General features: G+C 39.1%; 1 protein-coding gene across 4 annotated transcripts in view; it reads right to left on the reverse strand.

Annotated features, from left to right (window-relative positions):
• The window catches only part of LOC111872162 (lysosomal-trafficking regulator), an 87212-nt gene that overhangs the window by 16516 nt on the left and 55421 nt on the right, over window positions 1-15275 (reverse strand). For all 4 annotated transcript variants that reach the window (XM_023865754.2, XM_033754554.1, XM_033754556.1 and 1 more), the window contains 8 exons: window positions 12289-12522; window positions 10319-10623; window positions 8541-8770; window positions 6909-7130; window positions 5850-5962; window positions 3322-3548; window positions 2057-2209; window positions 306-550 (listed from right to left, as the gene is read on the reverse strand). In XM_023865754.2, the coding sequence (XP_023721522.1) occupies window positions 306-550; window positions 2057-2209; window positions 3322-3548; window positions 5850-5962; window positions 6909-7130; window positions 8541-8770; window positions 10319-10623; window positions 12289-12522 (1729 nt within the window). The remainder of the gene's footprint in view (window positions 1-305; window positions 551-2056; window positions 2210-3321; window positions 3549-5849; window positions 5963-6908; window positions 7131-8540; window positions 8771-10318; window positions 10624-12288; window positions 12523-15275) is intronic.

Here is a 15275-nt window from a genome sequence, read left to right on the forward strand (position 1 = left end):
TACTGTGGATTGGATTCATCTGGCTCAGGATGTGGACCAACGGAGGGTTCTTATGAGCATGGTACTGAAATTTTGGATTTCATAAAAGGTAGGGGATTTTTAACCAGATGAGTGATTGTGGACTGTACTTCTGGTCTGCAGGTTCCAGAAAGGAATAAATGTCACCCTGTACTAGAAAGACCTGGCCATACCTGTTCCAGGGATATCAATGGAACTAGCTAGGTACTTGAAAATTAGCTTTATTTCACTCAGGACACAGTGCAATACAAGAACAGTTACAATATGTAATCAGTGCACAAAAATACCTGTAAGCTTGTGGATCAGTAAGGTCAAGCACTTGACTAGTGTAGTCAGCAAGCACAAAAGGAAAAATAGGATACTGCATTAGATCATTATATGAACGACCAGCCATCTTGTTAAGCTGCGTGAGATATTCCCAGTTTGTGAGGAGTCCCTCTCGCCACAGCTGAACAGCGTCACTCAAGTTGTCACCAGCAACTCGATTAGGCAGATGACATTGTGATAATTCCCATGCAAAATTATCACGTTCCTGCAAAGAAATATATATTTCATTATTCACTCCTAAACCAGAAGGGAAGAGGCTACTTGAAAGATCTAGACATACATGGGATGATAATATTAAAAATGATCTTCAAGAAATAAGGTGGGAGGGTGTGAATGGGATTCATCAGGTTCCATAAAAGGAATGGAATTTATTAAGTAGCTGAACAACTATTAGCTTTTCAAAGACTTTGTTCTATTTAGTCAGTTACTTACTTGTATACCTACTTTAATATATCATAAAACTTAACAATACAAATTTTTAATTGTAATGCAAAACTGAATCATGTTGACCAAGTATCAAAGATTTGTGTGTATTATGTCCTTCATATGGCATGAACAGGGAATGGTGTAAGCCAGCTACATGAATCTGAGATGAACTTACAGAAACTCAATACAAAGACAAAAAAAACATGCCTTTGCTTTTGTTCTTGCATGGAACTCTTCTTAGATGACAAAATGGACTCATGGGTGACAGATTTCGGATACACATACTGTAACACTGTCACGAATTCAACTAACACTTACTGCAATGGTGGCATAATGAGAGAGGAAAACAGATAGGACAGCTGGTGGCAGCTGGAAGAACTACTGTGTGGAGGGCAAACATACATGCACTGGAAATTTGTTTTTTGAATAACTTCCTAAAAATAGTAAAATTTCTTTGAAATTTTTGTTTGCCGGATAAGCATTCCACATGCTTGAATTCCAGACAACTGGAAGTTTACAGTATTTACATACAAAATGTGAAAGAACCATACACAAAATTTACTATCTATTTAACTACTTCCCATGCAAACCTTATGCTCAGATTTTAAATTTTTGAACTGACTGAAATGTTTTATCATATTTTCAAATCCATATTTCTGATCCTACTATAGGAAATACTTCAAAAACTTTTTAATCACAATCAATGAAGTATATTATAATTTATGAGCAAAAATGTGTTTTTTAATGAGAGGATTATGCAATATGCCCATACAGACAGCATAAAAAAAGACATATCTATATATATTAGATGTGAGGTTCTCATGGGAGTTGCTATGGCTTCCGGAGTTTCATACCAAGTGGTCTGGTAGACCACTTGGAGGATCCTGCTGCCTACTGCCTTCATCCTCAGGGTAGAAGAGTTGGCTAAGTGTGGAAAGAAATGATGCAGTCTGTGAAAAAATGGTATTGGTATAGGGGGAGGGGGAACTATGAATGACCTGGTGTTCCCTCTCCAAATACCCATATCATTTTTTTCATGCTTATCTTACTCTTCTGCCCTGGATACAGAGATACAAGGTTCCTCTGAAACATACAAAATGATATACCAGACTACATAGTAACATAACCCAGAAGTCAATATTCTTCAAAAACATTTACGTTTACAAAAGGGTAATTAAATGCTGACTTCTGCAATAGAAATGTTCATATGCTTTCACAGGTTGATATATAGAAATATTATTCAACTGTGCTTTTCATTACTTTTTAATTTTATATAAGAACTTACTTTTGATGACTGGAAAGCCACAAGATAGGTTTTCCCATTTAGCAGGAATATTTCAAGTGCCCTCTCTTGGAGCTGAAAACGGCGGTTGTGGATTTCCTTCACATTCTCAAATGGCCATGCAGTGGAAGAAACATCTAAACTTCCAGCTGTCATCTGTAACAGATGTTTATTCAAAGACACACTTCACTGTGTACGCATAGATTTCCTATTTATTGCTTATTAATTGCTAATAACAATGTTGGATTTGAGGGTTTCACAGTAGTGACCAGGAAGAGTACAACAACACATACAACCCCATATTTCAGACATTACATGAACTTTACACCAGACAGCAGCACAAACACCTCCAGAAAAGAAATAAAAGCAAGAACAATAATATCAAATGATCAACACAGGGGACACAGCCAATTAATGAGAACTACACAACGAACAGGGCACGTAGATACATAATAATATAACATACAGACACACAAAAATAGCAAATTCATAAAATTATGATACATCCTTGCATTAACAATATACGTATATTACACATTTAAGGATATGGATACCACAAAATGAAAACAACAACACAGAATGAAGGGAGTGTGTTCATTCCCAGACAAACACATTTTATTGTGAACGATGATATGCAATAGCATGGGATGCACTGACATTAGAATTAGAGCAGTTTCAATTGGTGAACAATTCCCTGAAGACAGCTGAAGCATGATGCAAATTGAATGTGAGTTTAACAGCATTTTAAAATAAAGGAAAGATTATGAACGGTTTTGGGTTGCATTAGAGACAGAAATGAGTGAACTAGAGTACAATCTTCTTGGTTGCAATGAGTGTAGTTTGGTACAAGTATGCTGAGCTTTCAGAGTAATCCAGAGCCTCCACCTTCAGGGTTGGCAAGTAGGCCAAGTAAGGAACCAGTAATGAGAAGGCCGCAAGCATAGCTATGCTCGCCACCTGTCATTGCTGGTTTCCTGCTTGGCTCACTCTTCAACACTGAAAATGGAGGCAAAATCCTAATGATAACATATCTTCCAGATGACGTATAAATTCAGTCATGTTTTTTAAACAAACAAATGATTTTAAAAGAGCCTGTTGGTGTGACATAAATTTATAGTTCATATCATGCATTTTATGTCATGTTTTATAATGTTCCCACAGCTGAAATACCAAAACCAGAACATCTGTGATGTAGTGGTGCCCTGTACTTGAACAGAACTGTCACAACAGATGCTACATGCACAGGTTACATGAGACTGGCTACAAACCTCGGCCAGATCCGTTTCCAGCATACTAACGTCAGCCACAAAATACAGACAGCTTTCCCCGATGAGCAGCTCTCCTGGAACTTCAGTAGCAGGTGTGATCACCTTTGCTGGGCACATATACTGAATCTTCTCGTTGGTGTGAAGACGCTCGATAAGAACAGAGGATGTGGATGACTTCTTATCTTGTTCAAACAGGTATGACAGTGGGTCTGGATTCTGTACTGCATCTGAAAGAAAGACATTTAACAACTGCAGGGGCAGAAAAACATAATTTCCTGGTCTCCATGGGCGATTAATTTCTCACTTACTGTTCTTTGACTTCTGGCAATTTCACAGCAAACAGCATCTAAAGAAGTTAAGACCAACATAATTAGGTCATAATAATTAATATCTCTTTTAAATTAAATATGTTTTCATTATCCTATACCTGCTTTGTATGTATTCTGGATAAACAATACGACACGACGAAGTCATATTAGGCACTGACTGGATGAGAAATCCACAGCAAAGTGATAGAAAACAGCGACACCTTATTCTGGTGGTCAAAATATTTATGTAGTTATAAGCTTTTCAAGAATATTTTGACCTCTACACACTGGTTTCAAAATGTTTGCCTTTCAAGAGATTTCTCCACTGTATGTAAAATCTATGAGTCTTCTGAGCTACACATCCAACTCACCATAGCCTCCTTTATTTGAACTCAAGAAAAGCAATACTAAGTTAAGTGTGGGGATCAGAAATGTTACCTCAAATTTTGGCAAACTGCACTTCCTAAACTAAAAATATCACAACACTGATATATATTATATAACCTAAACTAAAAATAGGATCATACTGATGAATATTATATAACCTAAACTAGAAATATCATCATACCGATTAAAATTACAAAATTATTCACTGTAATTTATAACATCAGGTACTTTTCCACATTTCACTAAATTGTACCATTTACCTCTTTTGACATCAGATCCTTTTTCCAATAAAAAATTGTAATACATTAGTAAAGTAAAGTAAAGTAAAGTAAAGGTATCCCTGTAACAGGCTGTGGAGGCCCATAGGGTTGTGAGATGTTGAGGTTCCCACATTTTCTAGACAATCGGTTCACAGATGGCTGTGAGGTTGTCAGACATGCGTCGGCCACCCTTTACCCCCAGGACCATTCCTGGTACTCATTTCTGTTGGTTGAGGGGCTATGCTACAAGCCAGAAGGTCATGGGTTCAAGTTCCGATGAGGTCATTGGATGTTTTTCAATTGACCTAATCCTTCCAGGCGCACTATGGCCCTGGGGTTGACTCAGCATCTAATAGAAATGAGTACCTGGAATTAATTAAATAATTTTCCTGGGGAGTAAAGCACGGCCAGCGCATAAGGCTGACAACCTTACTGCCATCTTTGAACCGAATGTCTAGAAAATGTGAAACCCTCAACGTCTCACAAACCTGTGGGCCTTCATGGCCTGTTACAGGGATAGCTTTACTTTTTTTTTTACTTACTTTACTCATTTCTGTTAGAGGCTGAGTTGACCCCAGGCCATAGTGTGGCTGGAAGGATTAGGTAAACAGAAAAATTCCACCTCATCGGGATTTGATCCCGTGACCTTCTGGCTTGCAGCACAGTGCCTCAACCAACTACGTTACTGCATGCCCCTTTAATACATTAGTGTATTCAAAAAAGTTAAATTCTAGATCCATGTCCATCATGGGCAGAAAGATGGGGAGACAGACACTTTTTTTTAAGAATTAATTAATGTTAGCTTTACTAACCACTGAAATTCTGATGGATCAGGTACTTTGTGTTACTGCAGAAAGCAAAATAAGTTACTTGGAAATTCTCAAAGTTCAAGAGCGAAAAACCAATATTCGCATTGAGATCAAAATATCTTCTTTGTTGGACTTGAAGATTTACACAGGGGTGACTACAAGGATTTCTAGCTTCTGTGATATAATGCCATGCAGTGAAGTGAAAATAAGCTGGCATTTTGGAGGAACACAATGCATTCTTCATGCCAGTTTTACGCTCAGCTTGCTCTTCAATCATGAAGACGGAGACTGTATGTTCCTCTGAAATTAATTTTTTTTAATTCTCTTAGTGGGGGGTGGAGTCCAACTGGGTCCACTCAGCAAGGCAGCCAATGATTGCCCTCTTGTAGCCTGCCTCAGGTGATTATGATGATGGAGAATTTGGTGGAATGAAGATTGGCAGGGGAAACCAAAGTACTAGGAGAAAACCCGTCCCAGCGCCACTTTGTCCACCACAAATCCCACTTGACCAGACCCGTGATCGAACCCGGGCTGCCGCAGTGGGAAGCCAGTGACTAATCGCTTGAGCTATGGCGCAGCCATGTTCCCCTGAAATGTCAGCTGCCTTTCACCAGACTACATGGCATTATATTCCAGGAGACAGCTTTGATAATCTACAGATCCTGCAGAGTAATGAGCATTATGACATGTGTCACAAGAATCAGAAGCTGGAATCCCACTCATGACTTCACATCACAGTGCTGAGTACATGAAGTACAACTTACCTAACTTGAGCTGAGCTCCTGACATTAGATATTGTCTACCGATATTCAGGTGACATCTCTGTAATCTGTTCCTGACTCTGGCAGGACCCTCTGTAGCATCCAACTGCCAGGATCTAAACAATGTATGAAAACATTAATGGTCCTTACATTTGAATTTATTCAGTATTAAAGAAAAGAGCAGTCTGCTTAATAACAGACAAATTATAAACTTACAACTTTGTTATGTGAGGTTTGTAAGAAGGGGGTTTCTCTCTATTCAGTTCAATACACAAACCACAGAACCTCAAAAATAACAAGATTTCAATGAAATGAGAACTGTCAAATGCAAATAGGATATTAGTGGGAAAGCCAGAAGGAAGGAGACCACCAAGAGGACCAAGATGTAGGTGGGATGACAATATTAAAATGGATCTTAGATAGAATGGGATGGTATAGATTGGACTGATCTGGCTCAGGACAGGAACCAGTGGAGGGCTCTTGTGAACACAGAAATGAACATTCAGGTTCCATAAAATGCTGGGAAGTTCTTGAGTATCTGCACAATTGGCAGCTTCTCAAGAAGGGCTCAGCTCCATGAGTGATGATGAGAATTGTTGAGAAACATATTACAGAATTTTCTGGACTATAAGAAGCAACCAGATTTTAGAGGGAAAATTTTAGTGGCAAAGAAACTTGCTTTACATTTGGATTTTAGGAACTATTTTCCAGGAAATAAGTGTGGTACAAGTTGTAAAGACACAGTGTCAATACAAACTTATAATTAAAACACAGATTATAAATAAGTATGCAAATAAGATGCAAATATTGTGTGTGTGTGTGTAACAGCAATTAATATGGTACAGCCATGTCACTGGGATGGAGGACTGCAGAATTGCTAGGCAGGTTGCAGAATGGAACCCACAAGGGGAAAGGAGGTGCAGCAGAGCAGTCAATATATGGAAGGACAGTATGCAAAGCAGACACCTCATGGGTTGAGGAAAACTGTGTATTCAAAGACAAATTCTTATATACACACATATAAAAAAAGTGTACTTCATATCCCAGAAATTATATGCTTACCTTGGGTATGAGTCTGGAAAGAACCAAACAGCTCGCTCATGTGATAACTGCTGGATGATCTTATGCCATTTGATGCAGATCTGTACATTCTCACTATAGGCTTGCTTGATATGTTCCATGAACACTTTACGCTCGCCATTCTGTGCATCCACCACCGTACGAGTGATGCTCATGGCAGCTTCAGCAACAGTCTTCATTAATCCTTCAAATTTGAATACACTCCTGAAAAAAAAGAAATATTCACAGGCATTATTTTGTGCTTCACAAGATTATAATGATGGACATGAAGTCCTCACCATTGTGACCATGAAGACTACTATCTTCTGGGATGTAATATCGTATATCACAGTTGAAGTCTGTCAACATTTCACAGAACATACTGCCTCCAAATTCTGGGTGAAAGAGTAAGTCAAGGAAGTTACATCCCAGAAGACAGAAGTCTTCATAATCAAGATTGCATAAGCCTCAAATCCAAAATACATCTGAAAGTTGCCTGCTTGCTTAGCTTAGCCTTTCACCCTTCAGACAGAGACAGTATATTCCCTTGAAATGTCAGGGAACCTCCACCAGACTACATGGCATTATTTTCCAGAAGGTACTAGTCCTCAAATTATCAGAAGTTTTCATGGCCATGAAGGTTAATGTCTTCTGGGATGAGACATGATTTAGTTTTGTAAATAGGTACAAAACATTATGTTTCTGGACATTATCCCAACATTTTGGAGACTGGATACTGTCTCTGTCTTTAGGTGAAATCTACTCACTTGAGCCCAATCGATAGGGCCAGTCCTTATTTCTGATATGTTGCATTTTGAAATAAACAGGACGATGGCTAATGTTCAAAAACATATTGTGACATGTTGACCCCTACCTCCCCAGCTGCACGTANATAATGTTCAAAAACATATATTTGTACTAATATACCACCGTGACAAACTTTTACATCTTACTTGTAGAAAGGTACCAATATTTCAGAGGAATCTACTGCCATCATCTTCAGGCTTGATGGAAACGGTGCCAACAGGTTAATCTAAAGGTCTTGTCCTATGTACCAAACTATATACAGTTAAACACAGCTCAGGGTCTGCTACTGGAGAATTGTTATATAGGTTCCATGTGACTGAAGAGCAGGCATAGACACATCAGTGCTGTGCAGTGTTCATATACTTAACAGTGGAATCTCATGACAGTCCTGTCTCAAGAAGGGTACTTATTGACCCAGTGGTCACAGACCTATTATGCAAAAAGTCTGACTGCTTAGCAGACATTAGCAGGCAGTGCAGAGAAAGGGCAGGTTTAACAGGCGTTCCTGTGCTGATGGTTATGAAAAATGAACTGTACACCATGGCAAAATTAGGGGAAAACTTATGAGACAAAAAGTAATCTATACATTTCCTGCTACAAAGAAGAGAGGTGGACAAGAAGGAAAATACATGAGCAGATTCACTTATTTAGGTGCCATGCTATTTTTGTTAAAAGCTGTTTCATGTTGAATGCAGGAGAAGCGACAGCTAGATAATCCTTGATTTTAAAGTGTTATGATTTATGTATAACCAATGTGTTGAGGAAATTCCTTAATGTTACTGACTTCAGAATATGTTGGAGGCTAAATATGGGAAGAAAGGAACCAACCTGTGTGCAGCTCCGTCATTCTGTTTCTCATGCTGCTGACGCTGCTTCTCCATGTCTGCTAGTAACATCTTCAATTCATCTTCCCAGAGGTCACCAGCAGTAATGTTCATCATTCCCCATGACTGCAACTGCAGACTGAAATCTTGGCATGTCCGCAGGTCAGTACATGACATCTGACCAGAAGATCTATAGATGAGGTCCCACAGAAACACTGCAAACTTCTGTTCAGTCTGAGAACATTACATTTATTAATTTGAAACTGGAAGAGGGATGCATGAAAAGAAGAAGCTGAAAGAAAAGAGGGAGGGGGGGGAAGAAAGAAAATACCTTACATAAGGAAGAAGAAGAGTTCCCTCTTACAGATCAATGTCCAATAACACCAATGCCTGAATACTAAAAATACGTGCACAATAGCTCAGCCATGATTTCTTCCCATGAAAACTAAAGTTTGTTAGAAAGGAAATGTCTGCGGCATGCTTTAACTTTTGATATAATCCTGGCAAGTATCTGGAGTGAATGAAGAAAAACATGAAAATTGCAGTCATAACGGCAGGTTTCTAGGCTGAACTTTGAACTTGGTATTCCCCAGATATGAAGCAGGAATACTAACTATTCGAAAGTGACGTTTGGTGAGGCACTGAGGCAGACTTCATTCTAATACTCCAGTTTCCCCTTGCTGCTCATCACCTCATTAATGTTCCACACTCACCTATCACGCAAAGACTGAAAGATGTGTGACAGGTCTAACCATTCTGCATTACATTAAACTCTCACAAGCAGACGTGGCTTCATATCTGATACAGAAGGTTTAGCTTTTTGGAAGAATACAAGTATGTTCTAGGTCACAAGTGACAGAAAATATGAATTCCTGCACAGTGGTTTCCAGCTTATCTTCACAGACATTAACAAAACAGCCATTTGCATTTCCTTAGAAGATTCTGGCAGATTTCTCTTCAATTACACCATCCAGTTTTCACTTCTCAGAGTTTTGAAACAATGATTATAGTTTCACAGAGCAAGGTCATCAGCCTTGAATGAATGAATGAATGTATAAGGGGTGGTGGGCCTTCTTGGCCCCTGCACTGCGATCACAGTGACCTATTGTGCCTCTCCTTGTGATTATCCCCTCAACAATTGTGCGATTCGAATGAAGCATAGTATTTTGTACGTGGGGGCATTGAAATAGTCACTTGGTTCCATAAAGTACTGACCCAAGTGACATAATCTTAAATAAGCTAAGGTCTCACATTCACACAGGATATGTGTGGCTGTTTCATTTTCTTCTTGACACCTCTCACAAGTTGGACTGTCACTTAGTCCCAGTTTGAAGAGGTGTCCTTTAAGGTGACAGTGTCCTGTAAGTAGTAATACCATTCATCGTAGCTGGTTCCTGTTTAACTTCAACAGTTCCTTCGCTCTTTTAGTAGAAGGTCCTCGTATCAGTCCTTTTGCTATGTTGTCAGCCTTGCATCCAACCTCCAACCTGGAGGACCAGGTCTCTGTATTTATGTCCCCCAGTGACAGGGTAGCCCAGTTATACCTCCAGACACCAGGTTCCTTTTTTATTGCCTTTGACAACTCACAGGGCTACAATGGAGCTATTCTAATCTGCTTCAACATGGGGCATTTCCATCTTACATTTGTCAAAATAAAAAGAGTTCACACAATGTTATATATAATTAAAAAGAACTACTTTCTTCTATTTTCTTGACATGAGAAATTGCTTATTTTTACAATCCCAGAATATGTACGAGTATAATCAATGCTTGTAAACTTACTTGAGCATGAGTATGTAAAATCATATTCAGTAGCTCCTTGCAGCGCGACTCGGAGCGGAGTGTGTGCACTGCAAAGGTTCTCATTTTAACAGGTTGACAGGGTGAGAGCAGCCACATTAGAAGATGTGCAGCTTGCACCCTGAGCAAGTCTCGTGCAGCCCACATAACAGCACTCCATGTGCTGCGTTGCCCTGCACTGCGCTTCTCAAGAACAGAGCTCAGTCCTTGCAGCATTGTGGCCAACAGTCGACGAGCATAACTTTGCTCTACCCCACAACCAGACATGCTACGTCCATTTCTTTGCTCTGTAATACATGGAAGTTATTTTAACATTATTTTTAACAGAGATTATTATTAAAATAATTAAATTCTAGAACAATATTTACATTAATTCAGGTATTGTACTTCGGAACTTGCTTCTTCTGCTTTCCATTCAGGGTAAACTGGAAATCTTCAGATAAACACAGAAACAAACTAACTGATTTTAGTAAAAATATGTAGGTATAAGTAGCCTTTCCTCCAGTGAAGTCAGTTGGCTATAGAATCATGTATTCAGCCATATGTATGGCACACAATATATTGCACATCTCTTCTTAATCCTTAACTACTGTATGAGATCACATTTAAACAGTACATAGTTTGTTGTCGTTGCTGTTGTTGTTGTATGTGTGCCATACAACAGGACTCCGTGCATAACACCCACTATTTCTCCATATGTGAGACATCAGGTAACATTAAAGATTACCAATGTGGAAAATTACCATTTAGGAGGTGCGGGGAAAACTATCAGAAATGATGATTTACTAAATCACTCCAATTACTTATCAAACACATTAATTATGAAAGCAGATTAAAATACTATCTGATCTGAGTCACATATGTAAGTTTAAGTAAAATTGTAGTGCCATCTATCTGACATATGCTAACCCTTTGAAGAGTCTATTTAAAAAACAAAGTGCGGTGCCATCAGATATTCACATTTCACATAAGATTTCACTACGTTCTGCAATATTAGATGGGGAACAGCCTTTTATAATTTTACTAGATTCTATTATGTTAGAAGGAGCACAGAGTTAAAATTAATTTTAAAAAAATTCTCCACATTACAGACAACAGTGGCAACAGCAAATATGTAATATAAGAAATGGTAAACAAAAAATGAATCAGAGACAACATATCAATTTTCAACTTTCAAGACACTCCCAGAAGCAATACAAAACTATTTAAATTTTCACATATGTACCCATGCTGAGGAGAATATTTGGACTGAAGAGAGGTGAAGTGACGGGAGGTTGGAGAAAACTGCGTACTGAGCAGCTTCAAAACTTGTGCTCTTCTCCAAGTATAATTAGAATGACCAAGTCAAGGAGAATGAGATTGGCAGAGCATCTAGCATGAAGGGGGAGAAAAGGAATACATATAGGATATTGGTGGGAAAACCAGAAGGAAAGAGACCAATGGGAAGATCAAGACATAGGTAGGTGAACAATATTAAAATTAATGGGACAGTATGGACCGGATTGATCTGGCTCAGGATAGGTACCAGTGGAGGGTTCTTGTGAACATGGGAATGAACCTTCTGCTTCCATAAAATTCAGGGAAATTCTTGAGTAGCTGCAAAATTGGCGGCTTCTCAAGAGGGGCTCAGCTCCATGAGTGAGTGACTCATGTTCACCTAATGCATTTATGAGTTCAGACAAACCAGAATGTATCTCTGAAGGTGGACTGTAATAACATCAGCAATGTGCGGTTTCTCTGTACATTTCACATATAAATATAAACTTCAGTATGCCAAATTTTATAATTTTTTTGCCTGTAAGTGCCTTCTTGTTTCTCTGATGTTTCCACTGTGATGTCTTCAAAGTGTACAAAGCAAAAATTCAACACGTACAACATGAACAATTATTCATCATTATCTTTTCATCATGCAGGTAAAAGTACAGAGGTCTCTTAAACATAAATTTACATACCTACATTAATGAGGAAATCAACAGACTTTATAATCACTGTTTTGAAGCGATCATTGATTTCTCCTCTTGGTATTTCTTTTACTGTGCTGGCAAGCTGATCGCCACCACCAGTCTTTCCATTACCAAGTGAACTCTGGCAGTTGAAGCTGATAGGATTTGATCCAGAATTGGTTAAACCCTGCATTTCCAAACTTCCATCTAATGTCTGCTCAGCATCATAGCCAGTTGAAAGGACTGCAAACACAAAATATTATTACAATTACTGTGTTTTGGACATTATCCATTGTCCTGTTTTTTATTTTAAACACCATGTTTCAGAGACTGGATTCTGTCTCCGTCTTCATGTAAAAGCCTACTCAGCTGGGCCCAGGTGATAGTCCCTATCTCTGGACACCAGCACAAATAAAACCTGACCCAAGGTTGGCTCAAAAAATCAAAATTACCCCAACATGCATATGAAGGCCATAAAATATTGTGACATGGATGGTGCAACAGGAAGTAGGGGTCACATGAACTCTGCACTTCCACAAGTGACGTCACCTACCCCCACTCCTCCCATTATTACCCAACGCTCGGTAAACACCCCTCCTCGCGAGGTTGTGATGTCACGCAAAAGGCGAGTCCATGCAGCGACTACTGCTAGGAAATTTGTAGGTAGAAAGACCTGACAACAATACCTGATATCTGTTGCCAAGCAGCAAGGTGTTCTCTATGTTGTCCATGCCGAGCCTAAATAAGGAGCAGCGAACAGTAGTAGTGAGTACTGAGCTAGTATCCAGTATGAATTGAAGTCCAGCAGCTACGAGCTGAGTTGTATCGAGTGCATGGCAGTGACTCCAGCAGAAGTAATTGTGATACTGCAAATGGCAGTAATTGCGAAACTGTGAATTGTGTAAATGTAAGAGCGAGTGTTCAATAAATTTGCTACATCCAAGATGGCGAGAAGTTATTTGTCACGTTACATACCCAACACGTGACAATATGTTGGAAAGAAATGAAGGTCTTGCAGATTCAACCAAACACCACCTACAAGAAATACGAGGAATCTGCTCACATGTCTCCAGTACATCATCTGATCAGTCATCCCAGCTTGGACATCTCATCTGGACTACCATTATTGCAGCAGAAGTCACAAAAATACAACGCCATTCAGTGTAGACTATGAGTGAATGCTGAGTTTTTATGTTGGTACTATACAGGGAATCTGTCTCTTTAGGGATGGCTTCTATTCTGATAGTACTCCGATTTTAACAACAACAGCTGTGAAACAAGCATGGATATAGGTGCTAGGTTTATGATGGTTCATGATGTGCTTCGTTTATACATCCTATCTTGTGTTAGTGCTAAAGTCCAGGGATAGGGACTAGCTCTACTGAGTGGGCCAAACTAAGTAGGCTTTTACCTGAACAGGAGGATGGATACTGTCCACAAACACAATAAATGTATTAATATACCACTGTCACAAACTTTGAGAACTTATTTACAAAATATTATGTGTATACTGAAATAATGTTCATCTGATATTCCCATGTTGAAAAGGAGATTTGGCAACCTATTACAAATGTAATAACTGTATATAAAAGTAGTACTGTGCTTCTTTCTAATGCCTTTTGTTTCTGGTTTCTTGGTCCTTCTATCTACTGCCTGCTGACAAGGAAAAGTCATCAACTTCAGTGATGGGGTGCTCATAGGAAAGAAATCACTGACAGATTGAGGAGAGTGATGCTCATGACTAAGAAAGCTGGCTCAAGTGGTAACACTCATGACTTTTATTTAGGAAGTGAATGCCAAGTTTGAATGTTGGGTGGCACACAGACTGTCCTGAATGAAGTTTTTCATGCTTTTCCTCTGTGCCTCCATCAAAATGACATAACAGCACTTGTATTCTGGTCATGACTCATCCTTCTACATCCTTCCCAATTCACTATTCACCAACCTCTATTCATTCAGAGCCCTATGGTCCAAGTTCCTGATTGATGACAACTGGCAGAAGGGAACCATGGCTTGATGTTGACTATGCACTGTGGGGGCCTGTATTTCCCTTCATAAAATTTTGACCTCAGATGTTTACATTAATGAGATTAACGACTCCATGAGTTATAAAGTGCTGACAGAACCTCACCGCAGACCTTACCTGCTGTGAGGAAGGAAGATGTGTTTATGAGCTTCGTGCCAGTCGGCTGCTGTAACGCTGATATCATATCTTGAATAACATCAAGTTCTCCTTCCAACAGAACACACTGAGCCTCTCTGAGTGCGCTCACACAATGAGCCTGTGCACCGCACGTGCTTCGCTCAACCTTCTCCATATAACTGAGCTGCAGCTGAACATCATTAAGCACCTGCCAAGACAAAAAACTGGTAACAACAGAAATGTACATAAAAACACTGTGACTGAAAATGTACCACAGTAGATGCCAGAGTAACTGGTCTTGAAGATGGGTTTGAAAAAGAACCACGAACAGGTCATGCTTCTGAACACCACTGAAATATGGCCCCTCAAAAAGGAATAACAAAAACAAAATCTGAGAAATGGATATGAAATTTCTGATAAACACTGAGGCAAAAAGAAAAAAGAATAGAATTAGAAATAAAATTCTAAGGGAAGAAGTTGGAATTTAAAACTTTTCAATAGAGTTACAAGAGTGAGCATCATAATGGTTTGGCCACATAAAAAGAATGGACAAAACATAACAAAACAAAACATGACAAGGATATTAAGTGGAAAATTAAAATTAACATTTAAAGGAAAGAGCTCTATGGAATGACCCAGAACAAGATGTTTCAGTCAGGTAATGTAACACATCAAGAAAGGGGAAAGTGTGGGCATAAAATTTAAAATGCAACAATTATGGCNTTTATGTGTATGAAGAAAGCAGTCTTCTGGGATTTGGCACCGTGTATATGTGGTGTTAACCGACGTTTCGGAGGAACGTATCGCCTCCATCTTCTACCCTGAAGATGGAGGCGATACGTTCCTCCGAAAC

The sequence above is a fragment of the Cryptotermes secundus genome, unplaced genomic scaffold (assembly GCF_002891405.2).
Source record: "Cryptotermes secundus unplaced genomic scaffold, Csec_1.0 scaffold581, whole genome shotgun sequence".
Lineage (NCBI taxonomy): Eukaryota > Metazoa > Arthropoda > Insecta > Blattodea > Kalotermitidae > Cryptotermes > Cryptotermes secundus.